We start from the raw sequence: 19,887 nt of genomic DNA, 5'->3' as shown, positions 1-19,887 counted from the left end.
AGCTCAACCTGGCGATCTGGCTCCTGAGGTCTTAGAATTTGGCTACCTTAACTTGCCTCCCGACTGCATGGATATCATACGGGAGGCAAGAGCATGCTATGCAGCAAAATGGAAGCGGTTTGTCATTTACCGTACGGAACACATCAACCCGCTAGATGCGTCTACTCGCAACATCTTTTGTTATTTGTTACATCTTTACAAATGCAATCTAGCATATGCTTCCATTCGGATACATTTATCCGCCATAGCGGCTTATCTCCAAAACAGGCAGCATCTCTCAGTTTTCAGGGTGCCTGCCATTAAGGACTTTCTGGAAGGACTGAAACGAGTCATTCCTCCCAGGACCCCGCCAGCTCCTGAATGGAACCTTAATATGGTCCTCACCAGACTGATGGGTCCACCTTTTGAGCCTCTACATTCCTGCGAGATTCAGTTCTTAACATGGAAAGTGGCTTTCCTGATAGCGATTACATCGATGCGACGTGTTATTGAACTCCAGGCACTAACTATCCAAGAGCCATTCATACAAATTCACTCCAACCGGGTTGTGCTGCGCACTAACCCTAAATTTCTTCCGAAGGTGGTTTCACAGTTCCATATCAATCAGACTATTGAACTGCCTGTGTTCTTCCAAAATCCTGAGTCGGTGGCGGAGAGAATGCTCCACACTCTTGATGTCAAAAGAGCTCTAATGTATTACATTGATAGGACCAAAGACTTTAGGAAGACAAAACAACTCTTTGTTGCCTTTTCCGCACAACACAAGGGCAACCCCATTTCCAAAGCTGGAATAGCCAGGTGGATCGTTAAGTGTATTCAAATTTGCTATCAGAAAGCAAAGCGCACTTTGACAATCCCCCCCCCCCCCCCCAAGGGCCCACTCCACGCGAAAGTTGGGGGCCTCCATGGCTTTCCTTGGTAATATCCCTTTGGAAGACATTTGTAGAGCAGCCGCATGGTCTACACCACACACATTTACCAAACACTACTGTGTAGATGTGCACTCCAAACAGCAGGCAGCTGTAGGGCAGGCTGTTCTCAAAACACTTTTTCACACGTCTGCAGCTGGCACGGGCAGCCGCCGCTAGTGGAGGGGCTGCTATTTATTCTATGCTATAGATATGAATTCAGCAGCCCACATGCCTTGAACGGAATATGCTACTTAACAGTATGCATCTGTTCTTGGCATGTAGGGCTGCTGACATTCATATCGCCCGCCCTCCTCCCCGGTGCCTGTCGCAGCTGCAGCATTCACTCTTTGCATGGACAGCTCTTACTGTACTACACTCCATCTCTGCCACAATGGCGAAAAACAATCTGAGGATGGAGTCGATGCCCATGCGCACTGTAGTCCAGGGGAGGAGCCACCTATCTCGTGATACTTCGAAGACTCTTCCAGGACAACAATGTGCAATCATCCGGACCCAACACTAGGCGGCGATCTATGCTATAGATAGGAATGTCAGCAGCCCTACATGCCAAGAACAGATGCATACTGGTAAGTAGCATATTCGCTCTCTGCACCGTACTGCCTTTCTCTTGGGTCTCTACCCCGCCTTCCTGGTGCAGTCATTTACTGAGTCAGCAAAGTCCTGCATAAACAGACCTCTCAGCTTGGCTTTGCCATAGTTCCGTTGTATTCTTACAACCACATTTTAGTTTTGGAAGTTTACTTTTGCCCTGTGTGATAAATTATACTGGCATCTGCATGTTCTACTGCCAGTGCTTCATATGTCTCCATGTCAACTCAATATTCAGGCCTCTCTGCATATTTCTTTTTTTTCCCAGAGGTGATTGCTGATGATACACCAGCTGTCCAGTCTGTTCTGAAGGCAGACACCAAACGCCTGAAATTATTAGAACAGGAGAAGCGTCTCCAAGCCCGCCTGGAGAAGGGCGACGACAGTGCAGGAGATCGGCTGGAGAAGGTGGGTGGCGCTAGAGCAGGAGAAGTGTTTCCAGGCACGCCTGGAGAAGGAGGGTGGCAGTGCAGGAGATCTGATGGAGAAGGAAGATGGCATATCTGAAAGAAACAGGTTAGTATTAGATTCCTTACCTTAGAATATCCCCAGGCGTCAGTCTGGATCCGGAAACTTTTGCGTAGCAGTACCCCTGCGCGTCGGTAGGCGTCGTCTGCAGGCGTCCCCTGCGGCTCCGCGTCGTCGGCGTCGTGCGCCGTGATGACGTCGCTGGAGTATATAGACGCCGCCTCCGCGCGCTGACGTCAGTTCTTCTTTTTTCCGCGCCAGTTAGCGCAGATCCGAAGAGCAGTACTCCGGTCTTTGACCAAGTTTTTTGTTAACTGATTGATCTTTACGGTGCCGGTAGGATGCCCGGTTTCAAGAGTTGTGACGAGTGCGACCGCATGATGTCGGTCACCGACCACCATCGACTCTGCCTCCGGTGTCTGGGCGCGGACCACGACGTGGAGTCCTGCGTCGACTGTCGGGCCTTGACTGGAAAAGCTAGGCGGGAGCGGTCCCGCAAGCTTCTCGAGCTCCGGTTGTCGGCCCCGCGTCGAGAGCGGTCCCGGTCCGGTCGGAGGTCGAGGGAACGGTCGCGGAGCCGCCATGGGCGCTCCGGGAGTCGCCACCATTCCTCCGGCTCGTCAGGTAAGCACAAGAAGTCGGGGCGTCGCCATCGCACCCCCGACTCCCCCCGACGCCCGCGTGCTGCGGCCGGGGGCTCGGGTGACCCCACCCCCGCGGTCCCGCATGGGTCGCCGACGCCGTCTACCCCACACCTGTCGGTCCCTGGGGAAGGCGCGTCGCGTGAGGAGATCGAGGCCTTCCTCATTGCTATGAGGGCGAGGTCTTCTCCGGCGGGGCCTTCGGCGCCTGCGGGCCCGTCGGTCCCGTCTGGGGGCCCGAGCGGTTCGGGTGCTCCTGCCCCGGCGCCGCCGGTGGCTCCGGCCCCGGCGCCGCTGGTTCCCTCTGGTTCGTCGCCGGCTGGTCTCCCGGCCTCTCCGGCGTCGGTTCCTGTGGGCCAACCCGTGGTACCGCCCCCGCGTGGTGCAGCGACTCCGCCGTCGGCTCCGGCCGGCGTCGGGTCCCCGGCACCGACGCCGCGCGGCGCCACCCCCCTTTCCTCCCCGACTCCGGACTCGGAGCCGGACCGGCGTCGGCCGACGCCGGACCCGACGCCGATGGGGCCCGTTGACCCCGATGTCTATATCGTCGACCCAGAATATGGGTATGACGAGGAGGAGTATGGAGAGGGTTGGGAGGGGTCTGAGGACCCTCTATCCCGTACCTGCCAGTACGATGTGGACTGGGTAGGTGATCTGGGTGATGCCAGTGGCCTGGACGAGTCGCCCAACCCTGGGTTTGTCTCTCCGTCCCCTGTGGCGTCCGAGGCGGGTGCTGCCTATTCGGTGGTCCTGATGAGGGCTGCCAAGGCCTTACACCTTGAGCTCCCCGTCGCGAAGGTCAAACCGAATATTCTGACGGAAGTTTTTAAACCGCAGTCATGCCCCCAGGAGCCTCTGCTGCCGTTTAATGAGGCCCTGACGGATGTCCTTCTGGGCACCTGGTCCAGGCCCGCTTCTGGTGCGCCGGTTGACCGGAACGTTGCCAGGCGTCACCGTCCCTGCTCGGACGACCCTGCCTTCCTGTCCACCCATCCCTCCCCGGAGAGTCTGGTGATCCAGGCCTCCACTTCACAGTCCGCATTTCCGTCGGCTCCGCCCGACCGGGAATCAAAGAGGTACGACCAATTTGGAAAAAAAGTGTTTTCCTCTTTGAGCGCTGGACTGCGGTCTTGTAACACCGCGTGCCTCTTGGGCCGCTACACCCACTCCCTGTGGGATACGGTCGAGGAGTGTTTGCCGCAATGCCCCCAGGAAGTGCGGGACAAGCTCACCCGGGCCTTTGTTGAAGGCCGGGATGCGGCGCGGTACTCGATCCGTTGTGGTCTGGACACCACGGACTCACTGGGACGGGCCATGTCCACTACGGTGGCGATTCGTCGCCATGCCTGGCTGAGATCTGCCAACTTCTCACCAGACGTCCAAAATACACTTATGGACATGCCATTTGATGGCAGTCGCCTATTTGGTGACAAAGCGGACCACGCGCTGGAGCGCTTCAAGGACTCCAGGGTCACGGCCAAGTCCTTGGGTCTCTCGACCCAGCGCCAGCAGACGGGTTCGTTTCGGCCCTTTCGTGGCCAAGGGAGGGGAGGTCCCACACGTGCTGCCAGCCACGCGGCGCAGAGCGCTCCCCAGCGCGGTGGCGCCCGTGGTTTCCGCCGTGGTGGCGGTAGAGGCCAGCGTCGTGGTCAGTCCACGCCTCCCTCCGCTGCGGCATCCAAGCCTTCCTAGTCCGAGCTTTCGGGCTCACGTGACGCCAGTGGGTGGCAGGGTTCGCCATCACCACTCCCGCTGGCGCGCGATAACATCGGACAGGTGGGTGCTGCAGCTTGTCCGAAGGGGCTATGCCCTCCCCTTCGAGTCCACTCCTCCAGCCATGCCACCGCAGAACCACCGTGTGTCGGGGGACCACTTGACACTTCTGCAGGAGGAAGTTACGGCCCTCTTGGCCAAGGGGGCCATCGAGCGCGTTCCTGGGCCAGAAGTAGGGTGTGGTTGCTACTCCCACTACTTTCTGGTACCCAAGAAGGACAAGGGAGGCCTGCGTCCTATCTTGGATCTACGGAACGTCAACGGCTTCCTCCGGAAGGAGAAGTTCAAGATGTTGACTTTGGCTCAGGTCTTGGCTGCTCTAGACCCACAAGACTGGATGGTAGCGTTGGACTTGCAGGATGCGTACTTTCACATCCCCGTCCTGCCGGCCCACCGGCGTTACCTGCGGTTCACGGTAGGCCACGAGCACTTTCAGTTTATCGTGCTCCCATTCGGCCTTACCAGCGCCCCACGGGTGTTCACGAAAGTGATGGCGGTGGTCGCAGCTCATCTGCGCCGGTTAGGGGTTTCAGTCTTCCCCTACCTCGACGACTGGCTGTTGAAGGCGGGCTCGCCCCAGACAGTCGTCCACCACCTTCAGATGACGGCAGACCTCCTGCACGAGCTGGGGTTTTCCATCAATGTGCCGAAATCACACCTGTGTCCCTCTCAAAAGCTCCTTTTCATCGGAGCGGTTCTCGACTCGGCGCAGTTTCGGGTTTATCCTCCGGAACGGCGGGTCCGGGATATTCAGGCTCTGATTCCCATCTTTCAGCCGTTATCCCGGGTTTCGGTCAGGTTGACGCTGCGGCTTCTGGGGCTGATGGCCTCCTGCATCCTTCTGGTGCATCACGCCAGATGGCGGATGCGGGCTCTGCAGTGGGACCTGAAGTTTCAGTGGGCCCAGCATCAGGGCAACCTATCCGACCATGTCCTGATCTCGGAGGGCACTGCGAGACAGTTGCAGTGGTGGCTTACGGACCGCGATTGGGTCAGGGGCAGATCCCTCTCCCTTCCCCAACCGGAGCACGTGGTTGTGACGGACGCGTCCCTCCAAGGCTGGGGTGGCCACTTGGGAGAGGCGGAGATCAGAGGCCTCTGGTCTCCGGCGGAGTCCCGGCTCCATATCAACATGTTGGAGCTGCGGGCGATCCGCCTAGCACTGAAGGCATTCCTCCCCTTTGTCGACGGGAGTGTAGTGCAGGTGTTCACGGACAACACCACCGCCATGTGGTACTGCAACAAACAGGGCGGTGTGGGGTCGTGGACCCTTTGCCAAGAGGCTCTGCGCCTCTGGCAATGGCTGGAACGTCAGGGCGTGACTCTGACGGTTCAACACCTGGCAGGTTCTCTGAACGCCAGGGCGGACGAACTCAGCCGTCGGTGCTCGGTGGATCACGAATGGCGTCTGAACTCGGATGTGGCGAGAGGCCTCTTTCAGCAATGGGGAGAGCCTTGGTTAGATCTATTCGCCACAGAAGAGAACGCGCAATGTCATCAGTTCTGCGCGTTGGAGTTTCCAAGACGGCACTCGCTCGGCGACGCCTTTCGGCGCGAGTGGAGTTGCGGTCTGTTGTACGCCTTTCCGCCTATACCACTTCTGCCCAGAGTGCTGAAGAAGATCAGGCGCGACCGGGCCCAAGTTATCCTTGTGGCTCCGGACTGGGCTCGAAGATACTGGTATCCCGAGCTACTCAGCATGACAGTCGGTCCCTCGATCCGCCTGCCCCTTCAGGAGGACCTTCTGTCGCAGCAGCAGGGGACGGTCCTCCACCCGAACCTGTCCAGTCTCCACCTCCATGCGTGGAGATTGAGCGGCGACAGTTGAGGCCATTTGACTTGCCTCCTGAAGTCTGTGATGTTATTCTGGCAGCCAGGCGTCCCTCCACAAAGTCGGTATACGCCTGCCGGTGGAACAGATTTGTGGCATGGTGCACAGCAAAGGCTGTGGATCCCCTTTCTGCCCCTCTGTCTGAGGTTCTCCTCTTCCTCCTTTCCCTTGCCCAGCAGGGCTCTGCTCTGGGCACTATCAAGGGCTATCTTTCTGCCCTTTCCGCCTTCTTGAGGCTACCTGATCAGCCATCTTTGTTCAAGTCCCCTATTGTGTTAAGATTCTTGAAGGGCATCACGCACATGTATCCTCCAACTCCGTTCGTGATGCCTCAGTGGGACTTGAACTTGGTTTTGACTTTCCTGATGTGCGCTCCCTTTGAGCCCCTTCATTCCTGTCCTCTCCGTCTTCTCACCTTAAAGACGGCCTTCCTGGTAGCCATCACCTCTGCCAGGAGAGTGAGTGAGCTCCAGGCTCTTTCTATTCAACCTCCTTTCTTGTCTGTTCATCCTGATAAGGTGGTTCTTCGGACTAGACCTTCTTTCCTGCCCAAGGTAGTCTCTGCTTTTCACATTGGGCAGTCCATCACCTTGCCCTCCTTCTTCCCGCCTCCGCATCCTTCAAAGGATGAAGAGCGGCTCCATCGTCTGGACCCAAAACGTGCGCTTTCATTTTATATGGATCGCACACGCCAGTTCCGGGTGGATGACCAACTGTTTGTTGGCTACGTGGGTGAGAAGAAGGGAAGGGCGGTACAGAAACGGACCATCTCTCGGTGGGTCGTCCTGTGCATCAAAGCATGCTACTCTTTGGCTCGGAAGGAGCCTCCTGTTGGGCTGAGGGCCCATTCCACTCGGGCTACGGCGGCTACTACTGCCCTGGGCCGGGGAGTCCCTTTGCAGGACATTTGCCAGGCGGCTACGTGGGCCTCGCTGCACACCTTTGCGAGGCACTACTGCCTGGACAGTCAAGTCCGGAGGGATGGCTTCTTTGGCCGTTCGGTCCTCCAGGACTTTCTGGTGTAGGTTGTATTGGTTCGCAGACCCACCACCGGGGTTGGTATTGCTGGGGTATCTATTCTAAGGTAAGGAATCTAATACTAACCTGTTTCTTTCAGATGAACAAGTTACTTACCTTCGGTAACGATATATCTGTAAGAAACAGTAGTTAGTATTAGATTCCTTACCGCCCCACCCGTCCTCCCCGTTCTGCGAACTGATACCTAGGGTTAAGGACATCCCTTTCAGGGCCCTAGTTTCAAATGGCACCAGTGTTGGTTCTCACATGGCTCTGCGTGTTCTGGCGCGGAAAAGCTGTGTGCAAAGAACTGACGTCAGCGCGCGGAGGCGGCGTCTATATACTCCAGCGACGTCATCACGGCGCACGACGCCGACGACGCGGAGCCGCAGGGGACGCCTGCAGACGACGCCTACCGACGCGCAGGGGTACTGCTACGCAAAAGTTTCCGGATCCAGACTGACGCCTGGGGATATTCTAAGGTAAGGAATCTAATACTAACTACTGTTTCTTACAGATATATCGTTACCGAAGGTAAGTAACTTGTTCATCTAGTTCCTGTCTAGAGAAATCAGCAGAAAATGTGGTGTTGCGTCCACTGGGAGCATTAGGAAGACACAAGGGTGTGCTTGTATGCTAGCCAGAATGGTGTTCTAGTTGAGACTAAGCAAGCAGTTTACTTTAAGAAGTGAAGGATGTGGTCAGAAATGAAACCCCTTGTTTGTAGTATGTGTAGCTGTAGTTACGAATACTCTACATATTCCTGCATCTCGTGTTGGGCTCAGCCTGTTACACCTTCTTTTTTTTTATTTAGAAGTGTTTTGCACTACCAAGGTCACAGTGGCTCTGTGTGTGAAAGGACATGGGTATCGACTCCAGTGTTAGATTGTGTTTCTCTGCCTTCTGGCGTGAACGTGCATTAATGTTGCTTCAGGTATTGACGTGTTTGACACTGGCTGTCGCTACCCTGGAGCTTGTTGCCTTTCATTCCCTTAGACTTTTTGACGCGCCTATCATTCCTTCGGCCTCCTCTGCTTAAACAGCCCAGGACGTTATCACAAAGTAACCTGGTCTCCTTGCCCTCGGGGCTCCTGCTGTTCAAGGCAACACGTCTTCCTTGCCAACCCCAAAGAATGAGGATGCACAGAAGGTAATGAAACCAACGCCGTGCCACTCAAACTAGCTCTGGGCTGACCCGGTCTGTGAACTGTGCCTCAAAAGATGCCCTTAGTGCCACTCAAACTAGCTCTGGGCTGACCCTGTCTGTGAGCTGTGTCTCAAAAGATGCCCTCGGTGCCACTCAAACTAGCTCTGGGCTGACCCTGTCTGTGAGCTGTGCCTTATAAGAGGCCTCGGTGCCACTCAAACTAGCTCTGGGCTGACCCTGTCTATGAGCTGTGCCTTATAAGAGGCCTCTGTGCCACTCAAACTAGCTCTGGGCTGACCCTGTCTGTGAGCTGTGCCTTATAAGAGGCCTCGGTGCCACTCAAACTAGCTCTGGGCTGACCCGGTCTGTGAGCTGTGCCTTATAAGAGGCCTCGGTGCCACTCAAACTAGCTCTGGGCTGACCCCGTCTGTGAGCTGTGCCTTATAAGAGGCCTTGGTGCCACTCAAACTAGCTCTGTGCTGACCCCCACGCTGTCTGTGAGCTGTGCCTTATAAGAGGCCTCGGTGCCACTCAAACTAGCTCTGGGCTGACCCGGTCTGTGAGCTGTGCCTTATAAGAGGCCTTAGTGCCACTCAAACTAGCTCTGGGCTGACCCTGTCTGTGACCTGTGCCTTATAAGAGGCCTCGGTGCCACTCAAACTAGCTCTGGGCTGACCCTGTCTGTGAGCTGTGCCTTATAAGAGGCCTCGGTGCCACTCAAACTAGCTCTGGGCTGACCCCGTCTGTGAGCTGTGCCTTATAAGAGGCCTTGGTGCCACTCAAACTAGCTCTGGGCTGACCCGGTCTATGAGCTGTGCCTTATAAGAGGCCTTAGTGCCACTCAAACTAGCTCTGGGCTGACCCCGTCTGTGAGCTGTGCCTTATAAGAGGCCTCGGTGCCACTCAAACTAGCTCTGGGCTGACCCGGTCTATGAGCTGTGCCTTTTAAGAGGCCTTAGTGCCACTCAAACTAGCTCTGGGCTGACCCTGTCTGTGAACTGTGCCTGAAAAGATGCCCTCGGTGCCACTCAAACTAGCTCTGGGCTGACCGCCACGCTGTCTGTGAACTGTGCCTCTCCAAAGCACGATTAGATCCCATGTGACTCTTTCTTGGCCTTTAGGAGCAAAAAGACCCTTTGGCGGTGTTAAGACAAGCGTTGGGCCCACAATAAAATGTATCATTCATCCTCGGAGATGCCGGACATCTTCGGCGAGGCAGATCTCCTCACCGCTGAAGATCTTCCAGCCCATCGACCCAATAATGAAATCATCAGTCCGGGCTCCTCGGTGTGAGGAAGGGCCTCTTTTGCATGCCTAGCCCCCATTTTGTGCCTGGTTTGATGTGGTTTCGATTGTAGTGCACAGGGCCCCTGCCAACCAGGTCCCCTGTGCCAGTTTTTCTTCCCAAAAACATATCCACAATTGACACTTCTTCTCCCTGTAAGTCCCTAGTAAGCGGTGCCCTGGATACCTAGGGCCCGGAGCTGAAGAGGGTCTCCCGGAGCCCCCCTCACTAGAACCAAGCCACTGCCCTTGCAGCTTGCATGCGTCTGTGAAGTAAACGACGAGTCGACATGGCACCCTGTCTGGGTGCCATGCCAGCCAGCACTGCCTGGAGTTATAGATGAGCCACCCCTCTAGCAGGCCCTACAGCTCTAAGGCAGGGGCGCTCTACCACCGGTGAGGGCGTATCTGCATGAGTAGATAAACCAGGCCCTACAGCTCGAAGGCAGGGGCGCTCTACCACCGGTGAGGGCGTATCTGCATCAGTAGATAAACCCTTACAATACTTATGTCAATTCTGAAATATTGTAAATGCCAGGGAAGCCATGAGAAGTACATGGGCTGGAAACTCAACAACTCGAGTCCTACAGCACCGTGACGGCTTCACTGAAACCAAGAGTGTTTGGTACCAAACAAATCCTTGTAATAAATCCACATTGATGCCAGTTTGAGATGTATTACCTCGTATGCAGTGGGCACCTCAGAGGGGCCCCCTGAAAACCTACCGCCCCTGGTGTGGGCGCTGCCTGGCTTTCGGCAGCCTGACGCACAAAGGCCGGTTTCTGGACTCCTAGGTAGAGCGCCTCTGCTCTCTCGACCAGAAACAATGCAGATCCTGGGCAGAAGGGTCGCCGCCTCCTCCCCCAGGATGGTCCCAACGCTTGAAGGGGATGCTTCAAAGGCCTGCCACCTTTGCAATGCGACCCCCAGCTGCTGCTGCTAGCAGGAGAAGGCAACCCCCAGTTTACACTTCCACTCTGGGCAGGAAAACCGGCGGGAAAACTCAGGAAGACTAGGTGTGCAGCCTCTGCCAACTCAGCCCCTCAGGTGGAGGAGGCAAAATGAAAGCCTATTTTCAGTCCCCTCCATTTTGAAGATGAGGGAACTCTTCCAATCAGGGCTAGGATTATCCCCCTCCTCCCACAGAAGGGTGGCTTAACTGAGGATGTAGTCACCCCAGGTAAGGTGCCCATTATCCCTACCTACCACTCCCCTATAACAACCCATACATTTAGTATATAGGAGGCTCCCTCAGACCTAGAATCTAGATCTGCAGTGACCTAAGAAGAAAAAAGACATCCCTGAAGCCAACCCTGCAGAAAAGCCTGAATACGACTTCCTTGGCCCCAGGCCTACCGGTCCGTCTCCAACATCGAAGAGCCTGCAACTGAAAGCGACCAGTCTTCAGCCAGCAACCTCTGAAAACCCTGAGAGGACCTCTGCCTTTGAAAAAGACTCCAGTCTTCCGTGGACAGCGGACCTGTCCAGAAGAAATCCACTCCATGGACTCCTGCGCCATTTGAAACCGCGAGTCCTGACCACTCTGCACCCGACGCCTGCGGTCCTTGTCCAGTTAGCCCACCGACCCAGGGAAAGTCCCCCAGCGATCCTTACCTAATCTAGCGCCGCCTGACCTTCCCCGACAACACCTGCAGTGTGAATTTGAATGGTCCCGCCATCCGCTAGCAGCCAGATAAGAAGAAATTCAATGTCTAAAGGCACCCCTGCACCCTCAGCTCTGGGTTTTGGGAAGCTTGACCAGCAGTGCCCCTGTGACCCCCAACTTCCCAACTTACCTGTGCTGTCACAGTTTTTCTGCATGCACACTCCAGTTCGATACCTACAGCCTGTTTCCTAAAGGACGCAACTTCGTAGGATCGCACTGTTCACCCGATGCTGAAATTGCACCTTCACCTGGCCGCCCCTGTGCCACTAGTGGTGTATGTTTGGTGTTGCTTTGTGGCCCCCTCCCCCGCTGTTGGTCCTAACCCCCAAAGCTTGGCCCCTACAACCAATCTACTTACCTGCGAGCAGTGTGGCTTAGAGAACCCTTACTCCACCCTTGAAACGCGTGGGTCTGAACTCCAGTTTTGACCTTTGCACTCAGTCGCCTCTGTACCGCTGGTGGTGAAGTTTTGATACTCACCTGACCCTTGCTGACCTTTGGTACGAAGACTGGAACTGTAAGTTGCGTACTTACCTGGTTAATCCATTATTGTTTTCCTCAATAGGATAACCTTGTATTGTTCAAAAATTGCACCGTCGACTTATGAAAGTGAAAAGTATTTTTAATTAAAAATGTTCTTACCTTATTGCGAAGTTCTTGGTCTTAACATAAAGTACAAACAAAGCTTATTTTTCTAACTTGGCGCGGATTCCCTTTTTGAGTCGTGTGTCCATTATTGGTCAATTTTGTGTAATAAATGTCTTAATCCTCTGTTAGGCCTAAGGCTGCTTTCCCACACCACCACTAATAGGGGTGACATTGATCCCTGTACACTTTTGAAAAACCTCTGGACTCAGCGTTCGTTATAACCACCTAGTGGCTTACCCTATACAGAGCCAGCTTCCTACACTTAGAGTCCAAGAAAGTAGTAGTTCAGGAGGAAGAGATGCCTGAGGACATCCCATCTCCTTCTGTTGACCCCGGACTTGGACCACGCTGAGACTTACCAGTAAGGTCAACACCCCAAAACATCTTCTAAGACAGATATGCGGCTACATGTTGTAGCTAAGCACTGCCTCTCCAGGAACCGGCATGCATACGCCACCGTACTCTCTGGAGTTTTACTGTCCTCAAGCTCTGGTAGACCCTAAACAAGCTGACAGTGTTGAGATAGGGTTCAGCCAAGAATCTCAACCCACAGCTACCCACGAGTCCGAGACCAAATGCTGGTGCCAAAGTTTCAAAAGAGACTCCTCCATCGAGGCAAACACAGTTCTCTCTGAGGCTGTTAACAGCCAACTTTGAAGAGATTCCTATCCTAGAAAATCTCAACAGGCAGGGACTGGGAACACAAAGCAACTCACGCAATTTTGTCAGACCAATTCTGCGGTGTGTTTCCAGGCAAAAAAACTTTTGGGGGGACTACGCCGCAGGATTATAGATTGAGTCAGCCATCAATTTGTGACTTCATTTATAAAACCAGCACGTGTGTCTGTGGATAACGTAGAGATAGAGGTTGTAATTGATTCACCTTATACAAGGGATATCCAACAAACAAAACACCAGATCAGATTGGTTGAATTAAAGGAATTTGTATATGAAGCCCTGAAGAGGTCTTCGTGCCGAAACGCGTTGGCTGCATTTGAATTGAATTAAAGAAGAAAAAAATTATTTTATCCAAACTAGGAAGATAAACATAAGAATAAAGACATTTCTACCGAACAAATCTATGGAGTCTGTGCATCGTGTTAAAGAACGGAGAGGAATGTGGGAAATTGTATCATTTGTACACTGAAATGTTGTGCTGGCCCACAGAAGTTTTATAATCTCATATAGAGAGTCAGCTTCCTACAGTATTGAAGAATGAATGCAAGGCTCAGTTGGTGGTGGGAGAATTTAACAAATGGTTGAATGGACAGGTTTATGAATCGGCTGGCGTGATGAGAAGACAGACAAATAGAAAGACACAGAAGCAGGTATACGTGGCAGCTAACCGGAAGACAGGTAGACACACTAACAGGTAGCGATGCATACAGACTAGTCAATAAGCAATCCATCAGACCTGCAGACAGATGGGCAGGCGCGCATTGGTTAGCATTAAAATGGAGTATGAAATGTTATGGTGCGCACCTTTGCAACATTACCAACATGCAGTAATAGGCAAACTTGCTCTAGAAAACATTGGTATTCTGTGAGCGGTGGGTATTGGTGATGAGAGGGTTTCAGTATGAGTAACGAGGGTTTGTGATGAAAGGGGGTCTTGCCCCGGTTCACCACCAGCATATTCTGAAATGACAAGCAGGCACATGATGAGAGTAAGCTGCATTCCTCTCACTTTGAAATCAGACTAAAGCAAAATAAACAAAAGGCTCCATCGAAGACACAGCTTGACATTTGACCTTGGTCTTTGAATGCCCAGAAAATGTCACAAGTAAGAACAAGATTTAAAAGCCTGTTTATTACAGAACATGATTTGTTGGGAAAATACAGTAAATGCAGCATTGGCATTGGGAGGGAGGAGCTGAACCTGGACAGCCTAAAGCAAATAAAGCCAACAAATTAAAAAGAAGAAAACGTGAGTTACAAACTACGAAGCCATTTGTAGCAGCAGGCGGAATTCTCCAGTATTAGGGGTGTCTTTCATAGATTCACATGCCTGAATCATTCCCCGTCGTCGGAGTAGGAGTCCCACGGTACATACAAAAGCAGTAATATGCCATTTGTACATAGCAAATAACAGTTATACTAAACCAGGAAGTAAAGTAGCCCCAGCTACCAAGGAAAAAACTTCCACATTAGTGACTATCTAAGTCATTATGTTAGACCAAACTGCAGCCAATCAGGCCACAGCTCCCACCAGAATACTCTCCCCAGAGACCCAGGCTGTCAGATTTTTTACCGCACGTCGTGTGATAGGGAGTCTCTCTGAGCTCTGCTCAGTTTTTTCTCTATTTTTGAAAGTTCTCACTTTCAAACATGTCTAAATCAAAGTCCTTATTCAGGGCCTGTGAATCCTGTGGCAAGGCAAGGCTGTTCGAAGAGGATCCGCATACTCTCTGCATCTACTGCTTGTATCCTGATCATCAAGCAAAGGAGTGCAAGATTTGTTGCACTTTTCCTGCTAAAACCCTCAGGGACTGAGAGGGTCGCCTACTGCTGTGGATACAGAGGATTAAGGACAAGGATTTGCCACTCTCTGAGGTAGGAAGTTTGGCCTCAGTGTCTTCTATGGGCTCTAGGAAAAGGATGGCTGAGGGTAAGGTGACTACTCCTAAGGCGAAGGTGGCGAGGCAGGCCCAGCTCTCTCAGGACGCTGATGAGCCTTCTACCTCAAAACTGAGGAAATCCTCTGAAAAATCTGTGAGGCCACCAGAAACTAAAAAGACTGTGTCTTTAATGTCACCTCAGAGGCCCATAACCAAGGCAGCAACTTCTCTGCCGGTTTCCTGTCAAACAGCCACTGCAGTAACTTCTACCATGACTTTTTCCTCACCAAAACCCTCTTTGGTGATGTCCTCAGCGTCCTCTCCTACCTTTGTTCATGTACAGATTCGTCCCATCTCGTCGACGAAGAAAATTTCACCCCCCGTCGACGAGCCCCCGTCGACGAAGCACATATCAGCGTCGACAAACAGCTTGCCGTCGACGACAGCCTTACCGTCGACGAAGAAGACCGTACCGTCGACGACGACGCCCTCGACGAAGCAGCCGTCGACGATCCCATCGACGACTAGGAAGACCCCGTCGACGGCCCCGTCGACGATCCCTTCGTCGACGAGGAAGACCCCGTCGACTATCTCGTCGACGAAGTCGTCGTCGACGGTCTCGTCGACGAAGAAAATGGTCCCGTCGACGACAAAATCCTCATCGATGAACTCTAACTAGCCGCAGTCGTCAACGGAGCGATCATCGTCGAAGAGTGCATCGTGCACAGCGAAGTCTAAGCCACAAAACTTGCCAGTGCCTCAGGAAACTCCAATAACACCAAAGCTGTCATCCTGCACAGATATCCAAGTCTGGTCAGCAAGAAGCGATGTGATATCGCTGCCATCTCCAGCCACCACTGCGGCGCTATTACAAAAGCACCCATCTCAGTCTGCATCTATGTCGCCACTGACGCTGCCAGACAGGCTCTTGGATTCTGAGGAAGAGGACTCTGGTGATGAATTATTTCAAGCAGCCAAGAGTCCATCTGACTTGCTTATACTGGTAAAAGATCAGGAAGAAGAGGAGCAAGTGACGCAACCGCCAAGGTTGGATACTACACCAACACCAGGAATGCATATGCCTATGGAACTTTTCCACAATTTACAGTACATGTTGAGCGATTACTATCGCCGTTTTCCGCCTTCAGAGTCTGGCGAATCTCAAATCTCTTCCCCACAGCCTCAAGTGACCCCGAATTCAATGCCTACTAGGCCAGAAGAAACGGGGCATAACCCATCCATACCGGTGCCTTAAAACCAAACGGAGGATGAGAACACTGAGGAGGAGGCTCAGGAAGAAGGTGAATTAGATAAATCGGATTCGTCGGAGTATGAGGATTATCAAGCTGACACACCGTCTCCGGATGAACAACCAAAGGCTGAGTCACCACCGGTGGATATTGCGAATTTCCATAGGATTATGGACAATGCAACCAAGAGATTTCTCATTACCATGGAGACTAAACAGGACGAATGTTTCCTGTACGACTTTAAGAGTTTGTCTCAGAGGCAAAGCTGGTCTATTCCTATTATAGACTTTATTTGGAAAGAAGGTCCCAAGATTATGGCTGCGCCGAATTCTTTACCTGCGGTTTTACCGCGAGTGGATAAGAAATACAGAGCACCAGCATCTTCACCTGCTTGCCTGATTGGCCAGGCCAAGACGGAGTCAGTCATTTCACAAGCAGCTCAAAAGAGAGCAAAGAACCCGTCGTCTCAAATCTCCACTCCAACGGACAGAGATGGGAGACGACTCGATACCATTGGAAAAAAGGTATCAACGATTGCAGCGACCACAGTTAGGGTTGCTAATTCTATGGCAATTCTAGGCAGGTATGATAGGCAAATGTGGTCAGACATATCGCCATATATTAAAAAACTGCCTGGACCGGACCGAAGCCATGAAAATCCTGCAGGAAGAGGAATGTGCTTCGTCGGAGATCATTGATGCTGCAGTGGATGTAGCAGCTACAGGATTCAGTTGGCAGGAGCCGCTGTCCTTAGAAGAGAGGGATGGTTGAAATCTACGTCCTTTAGGCAGGAGGTGCAAGCCAAGGTGTTAAACATGGCTTATGATGGCGAGTACCTATTCGGCTCGCATGTGGATGAGGCTTTACAGGCCATCAAAAAGGATACAGAGACTGCACGATCGTTGGGTACTTTGCAGTATCGGAAATCTTCCTTTCGTGGTGCTAGAGGAAGAGGAACCTTCACAAATAGAGGAGGATATTACCAACAGCGTTCCTATACGAACACCCAAAATACCCAGAGGTACCAGCCATATAAACAACAACCTTATGGCCAGAGAAGAAATAATTATTCACAGCCCCGAGGGAAAACAACATATCGGGGTAGAGACAACACCAGCAAAAAGTGAGAATCATTTCCTGCCGCCACTTTGTCCCAGCCAGAAAAAAATTGGAGGAAGAATATCCCTACATTGCTCAAAATGGTCAAATATTACCACAGACAAATGGGTGCTGGATGTGGTTTCCAAGGGCCACATATTAGAATTTGTAAAAACCCCTCCAAATCACCCCCAAAAGGGCCGCCCCCGGCACATCTCAAGGAGCTATTCATCCAAATCAATACAATGATTCGGAAGGGGCAATCGAGAGAGTACCTCAACATCAGAGAGGAAAAGGCTTTTACTCTCGTTTTTTCTTGATACGCAAAAAATCAGGGGAATGGCGCCCAATCCTCGATTTGCGGGCCCTCAACAAATACATCAAAAAATTAACGTTCAGAATGTTAACACTCCAAGAGATCCTCCAGTTCTTGGCAGAAGGAGACCAGTTGGCAACACTCGACCTTCAGGATGCTTACTTCCATGTACCCATTTTCCCCAGACACAGGAAGTTCCTAAGGTTCAGAGTGGCTGGCAGGGATTTCCAATTCAAGGTGCTTCCCTTTGGACTACGTTCAGCCCCAAGGGTGTTCACAAAGATGTTGGCACCTGTAGTGGCCCACTTGCGATTACAGGGTATTAAAAAATATAGCCGTATCTGGACGATTGCCTTATCAAGGCCAATTCCTACGCCACAACAAGCAGACATGTCCAGAAATGCCTTTGCCTGATTCAAAGCCTGGGTTTCTCAGTGAACTTCGAGAAATCAGATCTGATACCATCACAAAGGAAGTCTTTCCTAGGAGCAACACTGGACTCCAGGCTCGCTCAGGTCTTCATTTCAAGCGAAAGACAGGAAACGATCCAAAAAATGGCGACTACACTCCTCAGAAAAGAGTGCGTTTCTGTTCGGAAATTCAAATCTTTCCTAGGGATGATCTCATCGTGCATTCCTCTCACTCCAAACTGTCGTCCGAGGATGAGACCATTACAAGAGGAACTCAGTCACCAATGGGTGCAAGTATCAGGTTCCTTCGAGGATATCATCACCTTAACACCTCGAATGAAGAATACAATCCTGTGGTGGAGTCAGAAACACAACCTGCAAGTGGGTTGTTCTTTCCTCGCAGAAGTCCCCAGATTCATAGTAACCACAGATGCATCGCTAGAAGGTTGGGGCGCGCACCTTCAAGGGATGACGATCAGTGGCAAATGGGACAGTCAACAAAAGAAATGGCACATCAATCTATTGGAATTAAGGGACATTTTCCTCGCCATGAAATCTTTTCAGGCGATTCTGGAAGGCTCGACAGTGTTAATTCGAACAGACAACACAACGAGCATGCAGTACCTGAACAAGCAGGGGGGCACAAGATCAGCCCGGTTGTCCCAGCAGGCTCAAGAGATCTGGACTTGGGCTCTGGCTCACGACATCAACTTGTCAGCGGTGCATGTTCCAGGAGTAGTCAATGTGCTGGCAGACTCATTGAGCAGATCCAAGAGCAGCACTCACGAGTGGGAACTGCATCAGCCAGCGCTGGATCGGATCTTCCAAAGATGGGGTCACCCCGATCTGGACCTTTTCGCAACGTATCACAACAAAAAATGTACACACTTTGCGAGCTGGATTCCCCACAGAGAATCTTGCGGGGATGCGCTGTCAATGAATTGGGAGCGGATATTTGCCTACGCTTTCCCGCCAATTCCTTTAATTCCCAAGGTCATCAAGAAAATGAGGAGACAGCTGTGTCGAATTATTCTGATTGCTCCACGGTGGCCACGACAGTATTGGTTCACACAGCTTCTTCTTCTATCAGAACGCGAACCAGTCCAACTGCCTCAAATTCCGAATCTTCTGACAATTCAAGAAGGCAGGGTGTATCATCCAGATCCTCATTCTCTGAAATTATCGGCTTGGCTCCTCAACACCATGAGTTTGCGCACTTGAACATTCCGCATGACTGTCAAGAAGTCCTGGCCAATGCTAGAGCGCCTTCAACAAACAAAACTTATAAACTTAAATGGAAGCGCTTTTGTGTTTGGTGCCAAACTATGAATTTACATCCCATGAATGCGGAACCGGAAAAGATCTTACCCTTCTTTCTACAGTTGGCTAAATCAGGTTTGGCGCACTCAACACTTAAAGTGTTTTTAGCGGCCATATCCCGATACCGTCAGGATGGTACGAATTCTCTATATTCCTCAAGAATAATCCAACAATTCTTTAAAGGTTTATTTCGTATGTTTCCTCCAATACGTTGGCCACCCCCATCCTGGCACTTGAATATAGTACTAGCTCAGCTCATGCGCCATCCCTTTGAGACAATCCATAAAGTTGATCTCAAGTTTATCACTTGGAAGGTTGCATTACTACTGGCATTAACATCAGCCAGAAGGGTGAGTGACATGCAGGCGTTCACGTCTAAGCCGCCTATCTTGCAATTCACAAACGACTCTGTGATACTACGCACCAACCCGAAGTACATGCCCAAGGTGCCATCGGATTTTCATTTAAATGAGCCAGTGATACTTAAGACATTCTTTCCCAATCCGCAGTCACCAGCTGAGCGGACTTTACACACATTAGACATTAAGAGATGCCTTAAGTTTTATCTTTCAAGGACAGCTGCCATCAGAAAGACGGATCAGCTATTTGTAGCGCATGGCAGACCGAGACAAGGCTGTGCAGTGACAAAACAGACTATCGCCAGGTGGGTCTCATCCACGATAGGGCTCTGCCATCAGCAAGCAGGTAAACCCTTACAGACCTTACCTAGAGCACATTCTACGAGAGCAGTCTCCTCTTCAACTGCTTTGTTTGCTGGTGTGCCTCTCCTGCAGATTTGCAGAGCTGCAACCTTGTCCAGCAGGCACACATTCATGAGGCATTACTGTCTGGATTCTTCAAGTGATACCGATGCCTCGGTGGGGAGAGCAGTCCTGCGCAATCTTTTTCAATAAGGTGAGCCTCTGATGATCTCTCCCAC

General features: G+C 52.0%; 1 protein-coding gene across 1 annotated transcript in view; it reads left to right on the top strand.

The window, feature by feature from the left end:
* ABCF1 (ATP binding cassette subfamily F member 1) overlaps positions 1-19,887 on the top strand; it is a 254,988-nt gene that overhangs the window by 127,299 nt on the left and 107,802 nt on the right. The window contains exon 17 of the mRNA XM_078641704.1: positions 1,789-1,928. Within this exon, the coding sequence (XP_078497830.1) occupies positions 1,789-1,928 (140 nt within the window). The remainder of the gene's footprint in view (positions 1-1,788; positions 1,929-19,887) is intronic.

This window comes from Lissotriton helveticus, chromosome 5_1 (assembly GCF_964261635.1).
Source record: "Lissotriton helveticus chromosome 5_1, aLisHel1.1, whole genome shotgun sequence".
Classification (NCBI taxonomy): domain Eukaryota; kingdom Metazoa; phylum Chordata; class Amphibia; order Caudata; family Salamandridae; genus Lissotriton; species Lissotriton helveticus.
This window is presented reverse-complemented; position numbering and strand designations above follow the sequence as displayed.